Raw genomic sequence first — 23,478 nt, forward strand, 5'->3', positions numbered from 1 at the left:
CATAAGTCATTTAGATTAAATCATTTGAAATAGGTCCTATCAATAGTACAATCCAACAATTCCAGAGTTGGTCCGATACATATTGTATTTATATCTAAAATCTCATAAAATTCAAATATCAAATACTTACAAGTCACAACGTATCAAACATCTGTTACAAACGTTAAACATTCTTAATATTTTTTTAAAAGTAAAATAGAGTTGGGTTGCAACTCAATTTTCAAGTTGGTCGGGTTAACCCTACAAAAAAAAAAAAAAAAACCGCAAACCAAATTGAATTTTTGTCTTTCTAAAAATTCAATTCTAACTCAAACGAAAAAAATCTAATCTTACTCAACTTTTACAATTTAGATTGGGTAATTTGAATGAGTCAGATTATCATATCATATGTATACTCTGAGTACTTAATAAGAAATTTATTCAAATATATTATTATTATTGGGATAACTCTTAATATAAGAACCATAAAGTGTATACATCCAAATATGAAAAAAAAAAAAAATAAAAAAAAAAAAATCAGAACGTGTGAGAGATAATTGAAGTAATTGTTTAATCACAATCTTGAACAATTGTTACAAGCACACACACACAGTGAGCAGTAGCTATAGATTACTATACTGATAACCTCCAAAAATAAATATATTTATAAATATATATATATAACACGTCATCAGACAGTTTCTGAGCTTGGGTGCCGCCATTCCATTCAAAAAGGAAAAACAAAAACACACAAACCTCTTGTACCTTAAACAACATTAAACTCACAAATTAGAAAATCATGACATTTATTCAGCTCAGTAGAAGTAATTGGACGATGAACCGAATCCGAACGAGTCGGTATTGGTGTCGGGGAAGGGCGGCAAAGGTGCGTTCGAATCGAAGCCGATAAAAGAGGAAGAAGAGGAAGAGGACCAATCAATCATGGTGGCACAATCGGTATAGGAAGAAGAAGCGTCCGGTGGAAGCGGGGGGAGCTCGGTGTCATGGTGTGGGATACCGGTGTCCATGAAGGCGGTGACGGGCTGATAAGAGTCGGAGTCGGGGAGCCAGTCGTTTCCGGGGAATGAGGTGGCAGTGAACGGGTCGTCGTGAAGGGTGAAGCAAAGGTGGTTGGGTTGGGTTTGGGGGAGGGAGGTTGGGGTTGGGGTTGGGGTTGGAGGGAAGAGTTGGGAGTCATCAGGGGAGATAATGGTGGTGACGGATGAGCCATGAGGCATGTCGGAATAGACAAAGTTGGTGCGAGCTTTGGAGCCACGCATGGAGCGAGCGGCACGGTCGTAGGCCAAGGCAGCCTCCTCGGCAGTGTCAAAGGTGCCAAGCCAATGCCTTTCTTTGGTGGATGGGTCTCGAATTTCAGCGGCGTATCGGCCCCATGGGCGTCGTCGAACCCCTAGAAACCTTGTGGGCTCTTGTGGGTGTGGCTGTGGGTGTTGGTCATGGTGCTTTCTTCTTGGCTTGGATGGGGAAGGGGAGTTGGTGTTGGAGTTCTTGAAGTCCATGGAAAAAGGTGACAAAGAGAGAGAGAGAGAGAGAAGGGAATGAGTGTAGTAGGCCTTGTTTTAGGGGAGTTGCATGTTGGTGTGGGTATAAATAACCCAAATTCGTGGAATAATATATTATATCATGTTTTATTACCCAAAATGAATGAGGAAAACTCCATACGAGTAGGGCCCTACTAACTTTGCATCATAATTGGTTCTCTACAAATCAAACATATGTAAAAAGGGGTTTGCATGTGATACTCTCAAAAGTTCCTTTTTTTTTAAATGTATATATCTTTCACTTTTTGCATTCTCTATAGGGGAGGTAGAACAACATGAAGAGATTGATATATGAACATGAACCCTAAAATATTACACCATGAGGAAGACATTTGATTTTAAGGTCAATTACCCTCAACTCCAACTTACATTCCGTGAGATTCCATGTCGATTGGAGAGAAGAAAGAGTGTCAACGGGGATGTTGGCCTTGAAAGAGGTGGATTGTGAGATCTCACATCGATTAGAGAAAGGAACGAGATATTGGGCCCCGAAGGGGGGTGGATTGTGAGACCCCACATTGATTGGAGAAGAACGAGTGTCAGTGACGATTCTGGGTCCCGAAGGGAGTGGATTATGAGATCCCACATCGATTGGAGAAGAACGAGTGTCAGTAAAGACGTTGGGTCCCGAAAGAGGTGGATTGTGAGATCCCATATTGATTAGAGAGAGGAACGAGTGTTAGTGAGAACGATGAGCCTCAAAAGGGGGTGTATTGTGAGATCGCACATCAATTGTAGAGAGGAACGAGTGTCAACAAGGATGTTAAGCTCTGAAGGGAGGTGGATTGTGAGATCTCACATTAATTGGAGAGGGAAACACATGCCAAGAAGGACACTAGACCCTGAAGGAGGGTGGATTGTGAGATCCCACATTGGTTGGAGAGGAGAACGAAACATTCTTTATAATGGTGTGAAAACCTCTCCCTAACACGTTTTAAAAACCTTGAGGGATATCCCGAAAGGAAAAGCTCAAAGATGACATTATTTACTAGCAGCGAGCTTGAGCTGTTACATATTCACTCTATCCTACAAGCACAAATTCTCCATAGAGTTATGGTCGCCTCTATGAGTACAAACCATTGAAAACCCAGAAAAAACGTGATCCAAAAATTTTACCTATCCCATAATGAAAGCGTATAACCAATGTCGCACCCTAGAGAAAAGTGAGTCTTTTACGAATACTCGATTTTAGAAATTTTTTTAACTCATACTTTCTAAACCGCTATTGTAATAAGTGCTTCACTCAAACACACGTATCTAGTCAAACAAGTAAAAAAACCAAATCATTTGATAAACTATACTAAAAAAACATGAATGCATTTAAGGAAGCATGAACCCTAATCACTTATTTAGCTCAAAATCAATTAAAGTTTATTTAACCAACAACTAAACATGATTGATTAACTCAAACCACATCTAATTTGTTCATAATTTAAAAAGAAGAGAAGTTATAATTAGAGGCAAAGAAAAAAGGAAGAAAAGAATATAATTTGGAGCAGTCAATGATTTATGTATATAGTCAACCATGAATGAGGAAATGATCTGATCCACTTGATACCCATCATAATTGCATGTTCTCCATCAATCACCTCATTATTAACAAAATGACATTTTTTTTTATTTTTTATTTTAAAAGAAAATAATAATAATAATTAAATTGAAATCTCTGAATTAAGGTTAATTAATTAAAAACAAAAAGAGTGTTAATCATGATTTGTGTACTAACCAAATCGCTAAACCTCACAGAATTATACGCATGCAAAGGGTTGAAGGAGCTTTATCAAAATTATATTTAATTAATTTGGTTTAAGAAGAAAAACATGACGCAGCTTATGATTGCCTAAGGCTAAGAGAGATGAATCTATTCAAATCTCATCATCATTTCCTTCATCATTCAAAAATCTCCCACCTTTCACCTTTTACCTTTTTGCATGCTCATCATTTTCATTATTGGGTTCGATTTATTTCCTTTGACGCTCGGAATTTGATATCCGAATACAACACCTAATGGCTTTAGGGTTCGTTCTAAGAGTGAACATTTGTCCCCACAAACCAACCTGAGTTCTTGTAGTATGTTTTGTCCTCACTCACATGTAGATCTTAGGAAAATTCCCAACAGCTCCAAGTAAAGCATGTTTAACTATGAAGTTCTTATGATTGAGCTATCGAAGAAGAAATGTGCACATTGTTCAATTCTGTTAAGTTTTCCTTAGTTATCATATCCTTATGATCACTCTCGGTTCATTCATATACTCCCTCTATATTCAGGTGTCACAACAATAATCCCAATACAGGAGTTTGTACACGACCTTGTACTTTGATGTCATGTTAAATCATCAAGGAAGTCAAAAGTTTAAGATGGTAGATTACAGTAAGCCCAATACAAGACTTCGAACACAAGACCCTTTATTTTAATGTCGTCGTTAAATCACTAATGAACTGTTATGATACCATGCTAAATCACAGCTAAATTCGAACGGAACTTAATTATATCAATATTTCTAGTCGAAAAGAAACAATTTTTTAGAGGAAATAGAAGGGTGTCTAAGAAAAATAAAAGTACTAAATAAAAAAATTGAGTTTTTGACAAGATCATGTTACCCTCTACATGTTACATGAGAGAGAGAGAGAGAGAGAGAATATAATTATCTCAGCCATGTGCTTCCATTTTGTGCTAAATACAATGATACACTCCACAATCATCTCATAAATTTTGAAATTTTGATTGGCTTTTTTGTCCTTTAATTAATTAAATTTATTAAATTGATTGGTTTAATTAATGAATTAATGAGGGTAGTTTAGAGAAATACCCGATTGCTAATTAAGTTGTATGAACTCCCTTTGTTGGCTTGCATGTGACAACGACAAGACACACATTTGCTCTTTTGTTTCTATTTTTTTTCCGAAAAAACATCTCAACCATGGTCGGTTCTTCACCTAATTCACCTCTTCCTTTTTAACTACGACCCATTATCTAACTCAACCACTCATTTATTATCCTTTCTTTTATTTTATTTCTTATAATTTTAACGTCGATTTTGTGCGACAACTAAGAATTATCGATATCTACTAAGAGAAGAAATGACATTAGATAAAGATTTGATATGTTAAATCACCGCTAACTTCAAAAGCTCGAGTTGGTCGTTAAGTTAAAGGTATATTTACTTTTGAGTGATAATATAATAAAGTCTTCGCTTCATCTCTGGATAATATCGTGAATATTTATAAAAGCGAAGTCCTCATTATTTAATGGATCAATAATTATCCAAATCCAAGAGCATATTAGGTTTAAGATTTGTTTAAAGACTTTGGCAGCTTTTGAGTATTGTATTGGTTTGGGATTGCCGGAAGATTTTGACTTTTATATGAGCCCCTTGGTATGTATATGTAGGTGGTGCTAAACCACCACCTTCCTAGAAAATCATTCGGTCATAGTCCTCAATCTTAACTTAAAGAACGTCTATTAGTGAAAGGTTTCCATACCCTTATAAGAAATGTTTCGTTCTCCTTTCCAATCGATCGATGTGGGATCTCACAATCCACCCCCTTGTGGCCCGTCCTCGTTGGCACACCGCTCAGTATCTAGATCTGATATCATTTGTAACAGCCAAAACCCTTCTATTGTCTATTAGCGATAAGTTTGAACTGTTACAAAAAAGGTTAGAATGATAGTAATTTCTACTCATAAATGATTATTTGAGTCGGGTTTTAAGTATAATGATTCTATTGACCTGTAAAAATGGGTCCTAATTTTCGAAGTAAAAATATAAGTAAAGTATAAAGTATTTAACGAGTCAAAAAAGGGAACGTTTAGGTTGAAAATATGAAATGAAAGGGAGGGGGCAAGTGGACATAAAATCCAAAGAAAAATATATGTAGAGGTTGAATTAAGAAGACACGTTTATCAATGAGCTAAAAGGAATAATTTAGGGCAATTGGTCTATATGTCACCCTAATGGCATCTAAAACGCCTTTCTTCACCTCATCTCATACTCAATATTTTGGCTCTTCTTACTCTTCTTCAAAATCCCCTTTTTTATGCACATACAATAGCCTAAAACTAAGACATCTCGTAATTGATGATGTTGTGTACTGTAACATCTCATGCCCATGATTTAAATTATGATTTGAAATTCGGATGACGACCCTGATATTCATTTGCATCTCCTGTAACATAGTCATGTTACTTACTCTTTCTTCTTAGAGTGAAGACTATCTCCACAAATGAACACTGAGTCATTTCAGCATGTTTTGTTTTCATTTGTTCAGTCAACATAAAATTGCTCCAAGTAAAACACACTTAGCTTTAAAGTTCTTATGATTGAGCTACTGAACAGTAAACACGATGTCCTTTAATGACTTTCAACTCTTTTAAGTTTTTTTTAGTCATTTTATATTCAGGATCGCTTTCATTTGGATGTGGACCCAGTTAATCTATATACCGCTTCATTACTCGAATGTCACGTATTCCCACATAGGACAATCTTCTAATAGTCGAGAAAAGAGTGGAAGATTTGAGTGATTTAGTATTAAAAAAATTAGGAAAGAAAGAAATAATGGAGGAAGCAAAGCGTCAAAGAAGAGGGGAAGAGGGACAAGGTGGTTTGAAAATCCCATGAATCTCCATTCCCAATAAACGAATAAAACAGATTGAACAGTGAAAACGATGGTCAAAAGGAAGCTTTCCCACCCGTAGAACATGGGGGAGCCTTAAAAAATACACAAAAAAAAAACAAGTCTAAGAAATTTATTAGAAAAGGTATTGACTGTTGGACACTTTTGAAATTAGGGGAGTTTAAGATTTCGAGGGAAGGAGTAGGTTTCGGGTTTGAATGGAATTCATGCTCGTCCTATTCTAGGATATTGAGTAGACTGTTCAAAGTCTTTATAATCGTTTAAATCTAATGAATCGAAGTATTAGACGTTTACGTTTAATTTGATTGCTTAGCACTTTCAACGCAGTTTTCTAATTAATTACGACGTTGAATGTCTACTATAAAACGAAATTAAGGGAAACGTTGTGGTTATGATGTTGAATGTCTGCATTTCAAAAGTTCAAGGGAAAACGACGTTGAATGTCTACAACACAAACATATAAAACGAAAATAAATAATGTAATATTTGTAACATCGTATGAAAAGTATGAATAAATGCCCTAACCTAACTTAAGGCTACACAATAAACAAAATACAAGTACCCTAACATTGGTTTTATGGTCTTTATTTCAACGTCGTCGTTATTCGTATAGAGGTGTCTTAACTTTATATGAAATGTAAGAGCAGCACATGATTTGAGTATTTCTAATATTTTGTAAGTAACTTCACTATTGGAGTTGAAAAATGCACACACATGCAGCATAGAGAAATTTGTCCTTTTGTCCTTTTAACATACCATAGCATGGTCTTAAGCAGCATTCCATTTCAGACAAGGTTGGATGAGTAGTACTTCTCTACACACATGCATGTAAGCATGAGCTCACTAGGCGAGCTCGCACAACTCCTGAATCTAGCTCGTTGAGTTAGCACTCGCTAAAAGGCTCTTGTCGAACATCACAGAGGGAAAATATCCGTATAACATCATGAAAAACATAAATATCAAAAATCATAAGTCGTAACATACACATCCATACTCATCATATTGGAAAGTATCCTGATGCTTTGGGTTAATCGTAAAACTGTGTCTTCTTCTTCTGGTGAAGACACGGTTTTGAGTTAGATTCGTGAGTGAAAGTTGGGCCATAGACACATCTAGATCGACTAGGTCGAGCACGGTACGTTGGATGCGAAGATACATGTTAGAGTTAGCTAATTTTGTTGGGTTGGTAGACAAGTCCAAAATTTGAATGAAGCCCAAAATAGACTTAAAATGGCTTAGTCTCTCAATCATCCATCCACCCCACATCACTAAGGGCTTAAACACAAAAATTATAATACATTTATTGATAATTCGATTTTTCATATTAAATTTTTGTTGAAATTCATTAAATAATATTAATAATTTTCATACAAACACGACACAAATAAAGACATGTCTAGTTAAGAATTATTATAAAAAATACAGTGACTGCATCATCACATACGAACATTAGTGGCTAAATCTTGAAAGTACAAGAACAAAAAATAATTATTAATTACGTGCGTGCGTGTGGGTGCGCGCGCGTGCACGTGTGTGTCGAGATCGGGTCAAAGTTAATAATTAAATTATTTGGAAAAAAAAAAAAAAAAAAAAAAAAAAAAAAAGGAAGGGGAGAGGGAAAGGAGGGATGGGGGGAGCAATGGTAGGGAAGTGAAGGAATTAATAGTCCGAAGGTTGTGGAGGCAAAGGATACCCCATTTATGAATGTCCTTTCACTTTCCTTACATGGCGAAAACGAAACCTTATCCTCAACAACCCTCACAAACAAACACCCATATACCGCCCCCCCCAATACAATCGGCCCACCTTCACGGCCCACCAGCGCGGCCCAACACGCTTTTACTTTTCTTTTTTATTTTAACTTAAATAAATAAAAAATATTTTCTTTATTTCATTCATTTTGAATACCAAAAAAAAATAAAAATATATATATAAAAAAAAACTACTGAGTTTTTAATATTTAAAAAATACGCATGAATTTTCAAAAATAATATTAAAAAGTTTGGAATAATCAGTTTCTATACCGTGTCTCTGGATAGACCATTTTTGCCCATATATAGACACTAAAAGAGTGAACTTTTTTTATAAATTGCTATTTTAAAATTTTATAGGTATTTTTTAAATATGGGTATTTCTTAATTTTTTTTAAAATAATTTGAACGGGTAATAATAAAATTCTTTAAAGTTTAAGGGTATTTTTGAAATATTTCAAAAATATTCTAAAAATAAAATTGTAAACATATTTTTTAGATTTTTTTATTTTAAAGTTTAATGTTTTCTTTTGAAAGCTTAGGTGTATTTTTAGACAAAATGTAATTATTAGTTAGATAAATCTTTTGGACCAATCCAAAATTTTGGTTTGTCAGATTGTTTTTTTAATTATTTAAAAATATCATACTTATACATCATCTTACATTAATAACTAAAATTTTATATTCTAAAATTCATAAATAATCTTAAAAGTGGCCGTGTTAGATTAAACTGTAACCCTATTTTTAGGTTGACAAAAAAATGTCAACTCACAAACGGATTCGAATTTTAGATATTTTTTAAAATTTAACTCAATCCAAATCAAAAAAATAATCCAACGGAACTCAACGTTCTTAAATTGAATTGAATAACGGGTTGGATCGAGTTATCGAGTTATATAAACGGGGAAGCGAGAGGGAAGGGTGGGTGGGGGCATGTAAGGATTGAACAGGCAAACAGCTACATTTTAGTTTTTAACACAACAAACATTACAGCTACAGAACTTGTCTTTTTCTCCTTAACATCAATCCAACGCACACGTGTGTCCTATTCAATACTTTCCTCACTTCACTCCTATGGTTCCCATTTTCATTTTTCCTTAATATTATTATGCATTTTCCCCAATTATTTTCTTCTTCAACCTTTCAATCACATTGCACCACGTGTTCTCGAGATTTTGAATTGCTATTCTTCGAAGGGTTGACACGGTTAGCTACAACTAGCTCATTGTATTTATGGGTGTCGCCCGTATTTTAGTCCAGCTCAAACTCTTTACCATTAAAGTCGACAAAACTGCTATAGTTGTTATTGTCGGGATCTTTCTCACACTTGTTGTTGCTAGTTATAGCACCGATAGCAAGAAGGAATAGACAAGTCCGTTTGTTTTCTTGTGGGTCTTACTTTCCATAGCTAAGTTCGTACTTTTCATAAAGGTGACCATTCAATTAAAATGATCTTAAAACTTTCTTTGACCCATGCTCATAATTCAGATCAAGAATTGGAATCCTTCAGATGACCTTAGCATCTCAAGATTCAGATCAAGATTTGAAACTTGAATCTAGTATCTGATAGTCCCGATATTCTCTTATGTGCAGTCGTATATATAGACCTATGGCTTAACCAACAACCTTCTTAATAATTCCATACTAGGGTTACGTATGCATAAAACTGTTTAAAACTAAATCACTTGCCAGCGACTATAAGCTTGTGATGAATGCATGCAAAAGGTCACAGAAATGTGAATCTATGATTACATCAAGAGAGAGAGAACATCAGTGAAAGACTAGACCAAACTCGATGAGAGAATCGTACCTCGACGTGAAAGTCGAGCATCACATCAACGATAAAGCGGTGGAGTAGAGTACGCTAGAGGTGTACGAAACGCGATCCCCCCTCGAGCGATTAGAGAAAAAGGGTGTACTTGAAAAAAAAAACAAAGAGGGGGAAATGGGTGGAGGGAGCCACAAGTAATAAAAGGAGGAGGAGGAGGCAGCGATGGGGGGGGTGGGTGGGCTAAGCCTATGCCCACGTGCTCCACATAAATGCCCTTCAGACAAACCCAATCCCACACTGCCCCTTGCTTCTATCCCTCCTCTCTCCCTATTGTCTTCTCCTCTCAATCTTCTTCCCCTTTCCCTCTACAGTTCTTGCTGTCTCCTTTGGGTTCCTCTCCTTGTCCCCTTTCCCCCTCCCCCGCCGTGGCCTCTCCTCTGCCTCCATCTTCTCTGTGGGTCTCCTTCTTTTTCCACCCACGCTGTTCTTGTAGGCCTCCCTCTTTTCATTCATGTCTTAATGACCTCCATTCGTAGTCCGAGCATTTCGAGTGTTTTATTACTCCATTTTTGTATCTTTTTTTTTGTTGACTTTTACAACGCCTTCCTTCTAAATGTATGAAATGATCTCTAAACTACAAACTATACCACAGTAGTTCCCTTGAGGATGTATTGCCATAATTCTCATTTAGTTCATAACCCATGACCCTAGATGGTTCATATTCTCATATTGAGTCATGTATGAACATTTTGTATTTGCCTAGAGGCAATTAGGAGGATCTTTGTTGAGAGACTATGTACGGACACTTTAAATATTGAGATTAGTTGCTACTCATGGATGTAGGGGAATTTCTTTCATTCACATCACGTAAATATTTGTGTCTCTTTGTTTATTTTCGGTTTCTGAGTGTGTGAGTGTATAATCGATCTTGCTTCAGCTTCCACTTCAGCAATTGGGTATCAAAACGATTTTAGTTGTGGAATTAGAGTACAACAAGTGATATCAGAACAATAAAGGTCGTGTCATTACGACACAAAAGTTAGGAAGATTTTAACATAAATGATGCTAAAAAAAAAACAGCTACTTTTGTAGTTTGTCCAAATAATTCCCACACATATCAGGAAAAAGAAACCACACAGTTTCTAAAAAAACAGAGGAAAAAAAAAACGGAGGAAGAAGAAGAAAACCACATAAATACACAAAACAATGATGGTCATTGAGAATACTGAGCTCTAAACGGCTCCCAAAATGGCGTTTTCCGGCTGAAAAATCTCCCCACCGCCCTCGAATCAAGAATCTTAATGGCCTCTTCCGACTTAATACATCTGGGTGTCTTGTATTGATTCACAGAAGAGCCTTGCGACACACAAAAATCCATTAGTGCATCAAAAGCTCCATGTTTCACAACCCTAATCTCCAATGGCCCAATGGATTTATCTTTGCTTCGGCACCTTCTATACACAGAATCCAGTGATTGTTCAACACTTGAACAACATTCTTCCATTAAACTCGATTCCAGCTCTCCCAAACTCTCGCATCCTCCTCTGTTTTTCAGCTCCCAAAACAGAACATAATGCCCCGGAATCGACCCTGTATCGGCATAGCTTGTGTACTCTGTTAACAAAACACCAAGCGGCTCAAGCAGCAATTTCGCCTTTGTGATTGCGTTCAACAAGTCATCTTCGTTTGTCTTGTCGGTGTCTATGCTTAACACGACGTTCCGGCGATGAACGAATCGGAATTGAGGCGCGGAGTTGTGGAAGCCAGTTACCATTAGAATGTCACCTACTCTGTATCTGTATAGCCCTGAAACCACCAAGAACAGAGCATTGAACTTAACAACAAATAAAAAAATGTGGGTCAGATCCAAAAAAGAAGAAAAATTGAAAGATGGGTTTGTTTTTTCACCTGTGAAAGTTGTGACAACCAGCTCGTAATAATGACCGAGCTTCACATCGACAAGATCCACCGTTTCAAATTCATCAGCTGGTGGAACAGAGCCGCCATTACAATGGCTCAATTCACCATTGTTTTTCTCCACTGGTAAGAACTCGAAGAACGCCATATTTGGAAGAAGGGTATAAGAAACATCAGAGGGTTTACTCAAAGGATTGAAATTGATACCAAAATAGCACTCCGAGGAAGCATACATAGTCGAAACTAAAGGAAGCCCACCACTGTAAAATTCAAGAGTGGGTATATACTGAGCCATGGACCCTGTTACAATAACTTCAATGTATTTCGTTTTAGGCCAAATCTTCTTGATTATACCTTCCCATAACTTCTCCCCGCACATGGAGTCGATCAAATCAGCCAAAGCGGCGTTGGGTTTCGTGAGGAGCAAAGAAACAGAGGCTCTGCAATTTGGGTCTGTGATCCAATCACTGACATACCCATGTCTTATGTTATCGCTCATCTCTTTCCAGTGATCTTCCAAGAATTTGATAGCACGAAGAAAAGCGGACGCAAAAACTGCACCAACTCGCAGAACCTCGTCCCTTTGAACTAACCCACAAAGCAATTGACAGTACATGCTCTGCCTACTGTCTGCGCACAGAATCGTTTCATCTGGGCTTGTGTAGACATTGTACCGATTGAACGGGCGGTTTCTGAAGTTCTTGCTTTTGTAATAGCTTGTAAGAACAGGCCTTGCCATTAACCCAGATGGGGTGCTGATTTCTGGCTTGATAAACAAAAGATACATCCCTTTTCCTTGTTCTAAACCATCCACATACCTAAATTCGACAGCCAAGAACAAAAACAGAGGAATTTGAACACAAAAACAATAACAATGATAATAAAGCAGCACTGTTTTATTCATCATACTTGTTCATCACAGGAACGAGGAGATTATAAAAGAATGTCTTTCTATCCAAATCTTCAGCAGTTGAAGGCATCATTTTGGGCTGTCCACCAGAAGTTCCAGAGCTGCATTTCATTATTGATATCAATAAACAGAGCTTCTGCTACCCATTTGGATTGATTCAAAGATGAATTAGTTACCTGGTGAGTAGCTCAGTGATGGGTTGAGCTGAAATTATGTTGGAAGGTTCTCCATTGGCAATTCTCTCAATATAAGGCTTGATATCTTCGTAGTTCACCACAGGGACAGTGTTCTTGAAAAGATGAACATCAGGAGAGTGGCAGCCATTGATGAAGCTTTTGAGATATTCAGTATTGGCGTTTTGTGTAAGAATCTTCTCAATCACTTGTTCTTGTATTTGCCTTGCATTTTGTGTCAGATCCTCAAGCAACTTCAACCCGCCTTCATTGTCGTTCGGATCAAAACTCGACAACATCGTATCAATCAACAAACAAATACAAGAACAAGAACAAGAACGAGAAAAAGGGTTTCGAACAGATTGGGATTTGGACAGAAAGTACTCAAGTTTTGAGTTCAAAACATCGCATCAAAAGGATTCCCAATGAATGTAACAGCAAAAGGGAGGTAGCTTTTTTTTTCCCTTTTTTTTTTTTCTCAATCAGTTCATAACTATAACTATAAACTGACAAATTGACTGTGCAAATCCTTTTCTTTGTGAAGGTATTCTGTTTTCCAGGTATCTGTAATGGCAGGGAGGCAGAAGGGGAAAGGATTAAATAACAGATTCTGAAGGGGATTTTTTCAAATTTAAAAAAAAAAAAAAACAAAACAAAAACAAAAACAAAAAACAAAAAACAAAAAGAAGGAAATGTAAGGGAAGTAGAGGCTATGGAGGTCCTACACATGTGGCCTTGTCTGGTAAACTGTGAATTATTATAACATATATATAAATCTATACATATAGAGAGAGAAAGAGAAACTAGACGTAAAAACAACTCTCCAATATTTATTATATTTACATATTAGCTTCGGCTCTTCACTATAAGAAATAATGGATATGATATCTTACGAATGAATAACGCTTATTACAAGAAATAACTGATATGATAGTTTACGAAAAACGCTATTATAAACTTTTGAATATAGCAATTTTCGAGCGAGAACGAATACGAGGTAAAGATTGGAAGGCATTGAAAAGGGTTTTGTTGTTGAATTTATATATGTGGAGAGAGAGATGAGGAAAGGAGGAGAAAAGGACATGATTAAGAACTGTCTTTTCAAGCAAATAATCCAAGAAAATAAAAACGTATGCATATTGGCAATCATGGACATATCACTTTACAGCTCTCTCATGCTTCAATAAAGATACCACTTTCTATATTTTTTTTTTATATGTTTTTCGATAAAAATATCGCTAATGTTTCTTTACGTTTTGTCACGTTTTACGTAAAGTTTCGTAATCAAGATTTAGATTAGGGTTTGGAATTTGAGTTCCACTCGTAATCACTTTAGAATTTGAAATCTAGATTCAATAACGTATGACATTACCATGTTACATACTTGACTTGAGCTACTTTTAAAAGTGAAGAGTATCGTGACAAGGTATCTTTGGTATGCTATGTTTAGAGCTGCTCAGTTTATTGGTACGACATGACCCCAAGTCATCTCTGGTCTGCCAAGAAGTGTATCGTGACAAACGAGTAGGGGCATTATAGTCACAAATACATTATTGAATTGGTTAAAGTGGTTAATTTGAAGAAATATAAATACTAGGTTGGGTTGGGTAGGGGTATGGGTTGTAATCAGTGTAACAGTATCAGTATGTTCCAAATCTATATTTAATTCCAAAACTGAACCAATTATGATTAACTCATAATAATGTTTCCACCAAAATATGCAAACCATCAGACAGACAACCTGTGGTTCTCATTAATACCCTGTTCTTCTTCAACCCAACCCTTTTTTGAACCTCTAATTAGGATATACATTTGTGCAATAAATTAGGGTTTTTGACTCATCGATCGGGCGGTCTTGCTCCTAAATTGTACTGTAAAAAAATGAGTGCAACTCGGTTAGTTGAAGAGGGGAACGAAACATTTCTTATAAGTTTGTGGAAACCTCTCCCTAATAAATGTGTTTTTAAATCGTGGGACTGATTACGTAACGGGTCAAAATGGATAATATTAATTATCAGTGGGCTTGATCGGTTATAAATGACATCCGATACCAACATTGGACGGTGTGCCAACGAAAACGTTATTGTCTTGAAACCTCTTCATAGTAAACACGTTTTAAATTCGTGGGCTGACGGTGATACGTAACGAACGAACAATATCTTTTAGTGGTGGGGTCGAGATGATACATATGTTTTGATTATTTCTCGAAAAGAGTAGAATTTATAGGAGTTTTTATGGGGATTGTTGTTATGAAGGGATGGAGGCTTGACATGAAAGCAAAGGAAAAGAGGTTAATTTTGAGCATGAAAAGAAGAGAGATAGAATTTGTGTGATTTGGAGTTAGTTTACATTCTAAGAAATGTTATATACTTTTGATAATTACTAGAAAGATTTATTGCGTCATAAATAAACTCAAATACGTAATTTTTTTTTTCTTCTTTTTTCTGGAAAAAAAAATATATATAATAAATTGGAATTATCAACATAAGAGAGAAAGTCCAAAATGTACTGCAATGTACGGCAAACTTCAAGTTTTGGATGATTATTAGAATATGGAAATAGGAAATTTTCCAAAGTTTCTCACTTTTTTTTTTTATTTTTTTATATAAGGACAATTCAAATGACTCGATAATCCGACACTCGACTAGTCTAAACTACATATTCTAAATAAAATAAAATAAAATCCGGTCTGAGTGGTGTTGAATTTTTGAAAAATCAAAAAAATTCAATTCAGTTTGCGAGTTTAAATTATTGTTGGTTCGGTCAACCCAAAATTAGGGTTACAATTCAATTAAATCCAACCCTACTCGAATATTGAACATCTGTAGCACATGTTAATGATGTTTGTACCTTGTAAATGTTCGATATTTGAACTTAATGAGATTTTAGTTATTAAAAAAATGGAATTTTTTAAAACAATTAAGAAAATAATTTGCGTAAATCCCTAACCTTCCATTTTAAAAATGTTGCATTTTAGATAATATTTGTTATTTTCAATATTTAATTAGTTTATGGTAGTTTGTATCCTATTTAAATGTTATGAATATCAACGAAGAATACACACATTCGATCTCAATTCTATTTTTTATTTTGAACATAATTTTTTAAACATTATATATTTATCTTAATTTTGAATTTCTACGGTTAGAATCGATTAAAATATCTATCTCATAATTACTTTATAGACTAAAAACAAATATCGATATAAAAATTAGAAATTTAGAGACCAAATAAAAACGATCGAGAGATTAAAATATTAAAAAGGGTAAACAACAAATTAAATTGGATATTATAATTAAATTTCATCATTCAAAACGGGATTTGCTAGATTTTGTTGCTTTTATTTTATTAATCACATAAAAACAAACTTAGAGTCTTCCAAATTTTGGATTAATTACCCCTTCAAATCTGCAGAGAAGGAGGAGCAAAACAAGGGTATTATATATATATATATATATATATATATGAATATATTAGTGAGCATTAAATAAGATCTCCCATGGAGTTGACCCATAGGAATATAATACAGAAGAAACAAACAAAAAGAAGTTAATGATAATATACTTCTTTCATCTTCTCTTCCAACCCACCATGCTCTCTGATCTATATATTTTTTTTTTAATAAAAAACACCCCAGTATATTAATAATACATGAATAATCTGAGACGGTATTCAAACGAGAGTGATTTTGAAGGTATAATGACTTAAACAGACTTCTTTTAAGTCTATAATTCAGCTACTGTGTTTTTTTAGAAAACATGAAAGTGGAGACAAAACATCTGGTCTTAGGAGCAAAAGAGTCCGTGATTTAGCCATCTCAAAAGGGATTTAGCTGAATGTTTAAGTAGTTTGTTATATTTTTTTAGCAGACAGGTTTTAAAAATTTTGAGAAAAAATATGAAAAAAAAGTAAAAAATAATATCTGTTAACAGTACATTTAAATTGTTACGTTTTTGTGGTTCTTGCATGGGTTTATTATACAAATTTAATGTGTTGTGGGTTTGATATGACTTGTGAGATATGGATTATGCTAGGCTGATTGTTGCAGATTTTGGAAACATCAGCGCCAACCATTTAGGGTTCTTTTAATCTCTATTTTTATAGCTAAATTTTCTATAATTTCGTTGAGCTTTTATTTATTTATTTATTTTTTTTTTTGAAAGTTTAAAAGTATTATTGAAATTTTTAAAAATTTAATAATATTTTACGACATAATTTAAAATTTAAATATAAATAGTTTTAATATTTATTTAATGTATATGATATTACATAAATGGTTTTAATATTTAATGTTTCAAATACGACTAATATATTTTTTCTTTCATATTTAATATAAATTAATTTAAACACTCTACAATTTTATTAAAAAAAAATTAATTTTTAATTTTAGGTCTAATAAATTTTTTAAATTTTAAAAGAATTTTTTTATTAACATAGATTCTAATACTTATTTAGGGATTAAATTTATAATTTAACTTACATGAATTGGTCCTTATTAACTATAGATCTTTAACTGTTTTTTAAGGTTATTTGGCTAATTAAACTCTATAAATTAATGGCAAGATCGATAAGCTCAATCTAAAATTCATGCTAATGATCGAGAACCCACTTGGTGTGGCGATATCCCGTCCCTAACGTTATTTCAACGATCTCAAGCTTCAAAAATCTTTTTCTTGAGAATGCACTTGAACCGTCACAAAGCACCATGTGTAGTGTCTTCATGGTACGGATTGACAAATAAAAAAATAAAAAAAACGTACACAACTTATTGAAGCTAAAGTTAGCTTTTCTTGCTCTTAGAACCAAGCTTCGACCATGACTGGTATGCCACAGAGTCCCTCTATAACAGCGTCAAGAGTGTGGGTTCTCAATAACGCATAAACACTGAGACATGGGAGGTCTAATGATACTTTATTTTAGGAGAGGAATGTCAGGAATGCGACCAAAATCTCTCATTGGCTCGATAAAAAAACATTCATAGTATATAAGTAAAGACAATTATTTTCCTCGGTATTAGAACTTTTTGATGAAATCAAAAGTAAAGTCGCTTGATCGTAATTCTCTTTGCACTTTCTAAATTGGGTATGGTATGTTCATGCATTTTTCTTCACCCTCTATCATGAAGTTGTAGATAGCTATAGAGTCGACGACAATACTCTCGCCAATCTGCAATTAATCCAAGCTTCGACGTACATAAGACTCACTCCACGAGCTCTTTCATCTCCCCCACTTTACTTTGAAACGCAAATAGGAACTTCACTATAGCTTTGCACCATCTAACATGACATTTTCTTTCTCTTCTACAGTATTTCTGACTTGAAATCACTATTCAAAGTCAAAGATAAAGTCAAAGAAAGGCCAGCTTGAGGATTTATCTCTGATTAGTCGTTAACATGTTTACCAATTATCTCGAAAGTCAAGTAAGACATACAATGAAAGTAAAGTAAAAGGGTTTGGAACATGCATACTATCACAGACAACATGTTCCAGATAAACATCATAGTGTCACAATGTACATAGTCATTACTAGTTAAAACTAAATGGTAACAACAACACGTCCTAGACAAGGATTACAGTAACAAATTAAATAGGATTATCCATTTAATTTAGATAATTAAATAAGTATTATTAAAGCCTAATCACATGGCGTAAGGCAAGAAAGAGGCCTGAAGTCAATAATACATGACAACATAAATAATTTCTCTTCTTCAAATTTTGTGACAAATGATGAGTGTGGTCCAATTGTATATATATATATATTAAAACTTGCATCCAAAGTTCAAGACATTGACAAAATTCTCTAGATCCAAGATCCGAATACTTATGGTTTATATATATATATATATTATATAATATGATTTAATGAATTAAAATTACTGCATTTATGGCAACATAGGATAAAAAAAATAACCCTAAGTGGCCATCTATATAATATGTATTTGAGGAATCCATATAATTTTTATGTAAGCGCATCCGATCACATGAAACTAACACCCCTATAGACCGAAGACAGTCACTTCTTTTTTCTAATTATTCATCTTATAATAATAAGAATAATATTTGCTTAACAAAAAAAGATCTCATGTCGATTGGAGAGGAGAACGAAACATTTCTTATTAGCATGTAGAAACTTCTCCCTACTGGCGTGTTTTAACATTGTGAGTCTGACGACGTTACGTAACGAACCAAAATGAACAATATCCGCTAGTGGTAGGTTTGGGCAGTGCTACAAATGGTATTAGAGCTAGTCACCGAATGGTGTGAGAAACGAGTCGGAGTAGACCCTCTCTATAGTAAACCCATTTTAAGATTGTGAGACTGACGTCGATACGTAACGGATCAATACCATTACAAATGGTAAAATTTATGAACTAAATTAATTATTAAATAAATACCCTTAAAGTTTTGCACCCATAAATTTTAATAAGGTCGGTCTTTAACCTTATTAAAAAATTTGAATTTTTTAAAATTTTATGGATATTATTAAATTTAATGGTATTTTTATTAATTTAGAGAAATTTTATTTTAATTAAATTTTTTTAAATGATGTTATATTTATATATTATTAATTAAGTAAAAATAATAATTAAATATAACAAAAATTCTAAATATTTGAGGGATTATTTAAATAATGAGGTATGATGAGAAGGGAGTCAAAATTTTCCATGTGATTGATACAATGATAGATCTCATGGTTTGTAAGATAAGTCAAAAGGGGTTGTGAAAAATAATTATAATTAGTTTAATTAAAGGGATTATTATTATTTATTAATTTATTAATTAATTTATTTATTGGTTTAGGTTTGATTAATTATTTAATGTGTTGGGTTGACAATATAAAAATAAATTTAGGTAATCTCGTCCATTTGGCATATATGCATGTTCTCTTTGTTTATGAAACCCTAATTCAACAATCCTATAAGTGCGAAAAATCCTCTTTCAGAGAGCCAGCATTTCGGAACCGTTCCAGAATGTGACCGAAAATTCGTATGTGTTGCAAATTCGATTTCCGACCATCGAATTCGAGCATTCCCCACCACTATGCGCGCAAAAAATCCGCTCCCGAGAACCGACATTTCAAAACTGCTCTGGACTGCATACATAAACGTATATATAAATATAATATTAAAGAGTTAATTTTAGGAGAGTGAAGGGATAATGGATTCACATGCTTTGGATAAATTAGAAAATACAAGATTTATTTCAACCTAAATATTCAATTCGTGTCACTCACATGGAATTTATTATAAGATTACTATTTTTTATGGTCATATAATATGGAGAATTATATTTAAAAAAAAAAAGAAAAAAAAAAGAAAAGAAAAAGCTAAATTATTTGTCATAATTTATTTAAAATAAAATTTCTCCTTTTCCAAAATTAATATCCTCTTTATGGATCCTAAAGATGGGCCTAGGCCCATGAGCCCAATAAACCTTTTTGGGCTAGATCTATACATTCCATAATGGCCCAATTGTAAAGAAATTTGATGTATATATATATATATATTAAATTTTTAAATGAGATGATGACTATAAGAACTCAATTTTCAACAATTTTATTGAAAATAGAAACTCTCATATTCACAATTAAAACCATGAGTCTTTAGCACCATAAATGAAAAAAAAAAATGTTCTTAACGACTTCGAACACTGAAAATATAGATGCAGTGAATTATAGTGTCCATATCATATGAAAAATTTTTAAGAAACCAAGATCAGTAACATAGGATAGTTTGACATGACTATTGAGTTTCTATCGTGTGTAGAAGCAGGTTAAAGGTAGAGATCGTGATTCTGTAAACTGGTCATGAGAGGAGACTAGTGACTATATGGGTAGTTAGCTCATGATGAGTGCCCTTATCGTGTGTGGAAATGGTTAGGAGCCCCCTGAATAGGTTTCCTGCACTATAAATCACACAGGTAAACTGAGTAGATGGTTGACACGTAAGATCACTCCTCAGACGTTGACTTTATGGTGGTTGCTACGGAAGGGTTGCCGGTTAACCTTTTACATTGATGTTTAGAAAGTGACACCATATTGTCTTTTGAGATATGACAAGGTTGCACCTCAATTAAGGATGCCAATTATTCACTTTTATGCTTACTAAATATGAAAATAGAAAAGTTAGCTTACTTAGAGATGAGATACGTTATCTCGTAAATTTGCAACATTAAAACTCGATGAACAACTTCCAGACCCTTATTTGGTAAGTGACAACGCTCAGAAATTGAGATCTTTCCAAAAGCTTAAATAACTATAGAATTATGCCTAAATTCAAAGAATTTAGAGAAAAACACATGAAAATTTATTAGAAATCTGGATGCGATGAGATCTTATAATTAGATTGTTTAATGAAGATGCAAATTGAGCTCTGAAGGATGCACACTTTGTTTATATGAGATTCTACATTGATTAGAGAGGGAAACGCGTGTTAGTGAGGATGTTGGGCTCCCAAGGAGGTGGATTGTGGGATCCCACATTAGTTGGAGGGGGGAACGGAACATTCCTTATAAATGTGTGGAAGCCACTCTCTACCACACGCGTTTTAAAAACCCGAAAGTGAAAGTTCAAAGAGGACAATATCTATTAGTAGTGGGCTCTGGGTTATTACAGTTGGAGTCCCACATTGGCTAATTGCGGAGAAAATCATATTATAAGTAAAGGACACTATCTCAATATATGTTACGGGTGTGCTTTGGGTTATACCATTTTAACTTAATCCAAGTTATATACAAGCTATTGAAGATCATGAACAATTTTGTGGCTAATAACTGGATTCTCTCTTAACTATTCGAGGTTCGATGTAGTTTAACGTTGAACACAAACAGAAATAATTAATTATTGATGCAGTTTAACATTTATCATTCATTAATTAATTAGTGTTGTGCAAAAAGCCCTACAAAAGGAGCTTGAAGCTATCGAGAAGAATAAGACGTGGGCACTCATTGACTTACCATTTGGTCACAAGTCCAGAAAGCGTCATCAAGCACAAAGCAAAACTCATGGCAAAAGGATACGTGCAACGACAATAAGTTGATTTTGAGGAGGCATTTGCACGTGTGGAGACACTCGACACTATGAGGTTAATTTCCTTCGCAACTTAGCAGAGAGGAAAATTCATTACTTGGACATCAAATCAACATTCCTAAATGGTGACTCAAAGAAGAAGGATGCATTATCCAAATTGAAGGTTTGGTCATCAAAACCGAAGAGCACAAAGTGTACAAATTTTTAAAGGCCATCTACGGTTTATGATAAACATTGAGAACGTGGAACGAATGCTTGTACAATAGCTTGAAGTGTTGCTTGAAGGAGCAAATAGTGTATACAAGAAGTCATGGAGCTGAAATACTCATAGTTGGCATGTACGTTGACAACTTAATCGTTACTTATACAAGTGTGTAAGACATCAAAGAGTTCAAGTAACAAATGGTAAAAGAATTTGTTGTGACTTACCTCTGGTTAATCATGTACTACTTCGATATTGTGGGGGACAAGAAAAAAGATTGCATTATGTTAAAGCAATCAACCTATGCTAAAAAAATGTTGCAAAAATTTAAAATGGTAGAGTGCAAATCGGCCAAGTAACACATGGAAACAAAGTTATAGCTCGAGAAAGACACTGAAGGAAGCTTGGTGAACTCCACCAAGTATAGATGTGTCATCAGAAGTTTGAGGTACTTGACTCATACTCGTCAAGATCTTTCATATGTTGTAAGAATGGTGAGTAGATACATAGAGAGAATAGTGAGTAGATACATAGAGAAATATGCTTCGATGCGTTATCAAGTGGTCAAACACATTCTTCCTATGTGAAGAGAACCACAAGCTACGAACTAGAGTATCAAAGAGGGCGAGGACTTGATGAACTCGTTAGTTTTACTGATAGTGATTTAGTCAGAGACATCGACAATAGGAAAAGCACCAAAGGAATGATGTTTTATCTCAATAAAAACTCGACACTTGGCAATCTCAGAAGTAACGAATTGTGACACTATCTTCTTATAGATCGAGTTCATGGCAACAATTGTGGTGTTGTGTCAAGCATTGTGGCTGAGCAACATGTTGAGTCAAGTGACTAGAAGTGAACTAAACTTGGTAACTCTCTACGTCAATAACAAATTTGCTATTGCATTGACAAAGAATCCACAATTTCACGAACGCAACAAACACATAAGAAATGCTTTGTTTCCCTATCCAATTGATGTGAGATTTTACAATCCATTCCCTTAGGGGCCAGCATCGTTGCTGACACACGACCTAGTGTCTAACTCTAATACTATTTTGTAACAACCGAAGCCAAACCTTGAGCGAAAACAAAAAAAGAAAAGAACAATATCTATTAGCGATGAGCTTGGAATCTTGAATAGAGCGCTTGGAACAAAAGTCCAAGAAGAACGATATATGGGTAAGCTTAAGGAAGTTAAAATTAGATATGTCTATAATTCAACGGGAAGAGTTAGGTTATAGATTGAAGTAGAGGAGAAAAAAGAAACGAAAAAGAGAAATGATCGAGATAGAGTTAAAGGGTATTAATGTAATTGTATGAAAGTTTAATGATAATAATATTTTTTTAAATATTTTTCCAAGCTTAAAGGTAATTAGAGGTATTAGTAAATTAAAAAAAGAAAAAAAAAAGAATTGTAGAACATTTTTTGTGGGATTTTTAATCCAAAAGACTGAAGTCCATAGGAAACAGGTGGCGCCACTGGAAAGGAGATCGGACGGATGCAATTTGTCCAAACACGTCAGGCTTAGACACAATTAATCCTCCAACGA

At 34.4% G+C, this 23,478-nt stretch overlaps 2 protein-coding genes across 2 annotated transcripts; both read right to left on the minus strand.

The window, feature by feature from the left end:
* Window positions 1-660: 660 nt before the first annotated feature.
* On the minus strand, window positions 661-1,541 carry LOC111479578 (ethylene-responsive transcription factor LEP-like). Its single transcript, XM_023124294.1, has one exon. It carries the CDS (start codon window positions 1,497-1,499, stop codon window positions 795-797), a length of 705 nt encoding a protein of 234 aa, XP_022980062.1. The 5' UTR covers window positions 1,500-1,541; the 3' UTR covers window positions 661-794.
* Window positions 1,542-10,708: 9,167 nt separating this feature from the next.
* On the minus strand, window positions 10,709-13,303 carry LOC111480114 (indole-3-acetic acid-amido synthetase GH3.17). Its single transcript, XM_023125074.1, has 4 exons — window positions 12,702-13,303; window positions 12,525-12,626; window positions 11,607-12,433; window positions 10,709-11,504 (listed from the first exon to the last, which is right to left on the minus strand). The coding sequence occupies exons 1-4, from the start codon at window positions 12,995-12,997 to the stop codon at window positions 10,912-10,914; spliced, it is 1,818 nt and encodes a 605-aa protein (XP_022980842.1). The 5' UTR covers window positions 12,998-13,303; the 3' UTR covers window positions 10,709-10,911.
* Between the last annotated feature and the right edge of the window lie 10,175 nt (window positions 13,304-23,478).

Source organism: Cucurbita maxima, unplaced genomic scaffold (assembly GCF_002738345.1).
Source record: "Cucurbita maxima cultivar Rimu unplaced genomic scaffold, Cmax_1.0 Cma_Scf00005, whole genome shotgun sequence".
Taxonomy (NCBI): domain Eukaryota; kingdom Viridiplantae; phylum Streptophyta; class Magnoliopsida; order Cucurbitales; family Cucurbitaceae; genus Cucurbita; species Cucurbita maxima.

Excerpts from the sequence above, each read along its gene's own strand:
- LOC111480114 (XM_023125074.1), bottom strand. The coding sequence starts at position 12,997 with ATGTTGTCGAGTTTTGATCCGAACGACAATGAAGGCGGGTTGAAGTTG. Across the intron at positions 12,627-12,701 it reads ATCACTGAGCTACTCACCAG|CTCTGGAACTTCTGGTGGAC; the intron begins GTAACTAATTCA and ends AATGAAATGCAG. Across the intron at positions 12,434-12,524 it reads CTCGTTCCTGTGATGAACAA|GTATGTGGATGGTTTAGAAC; the intron begins GTATGATGAATA and ends TGTCGAATTTAG.
- LOC111479578 (XM_023124294.1), bottom strand. The coding sequence starts at position 1,499 with ATGGACTTCAAGAACTCCAACACCAACTCCCCTTCCCCATCCAAGCCA.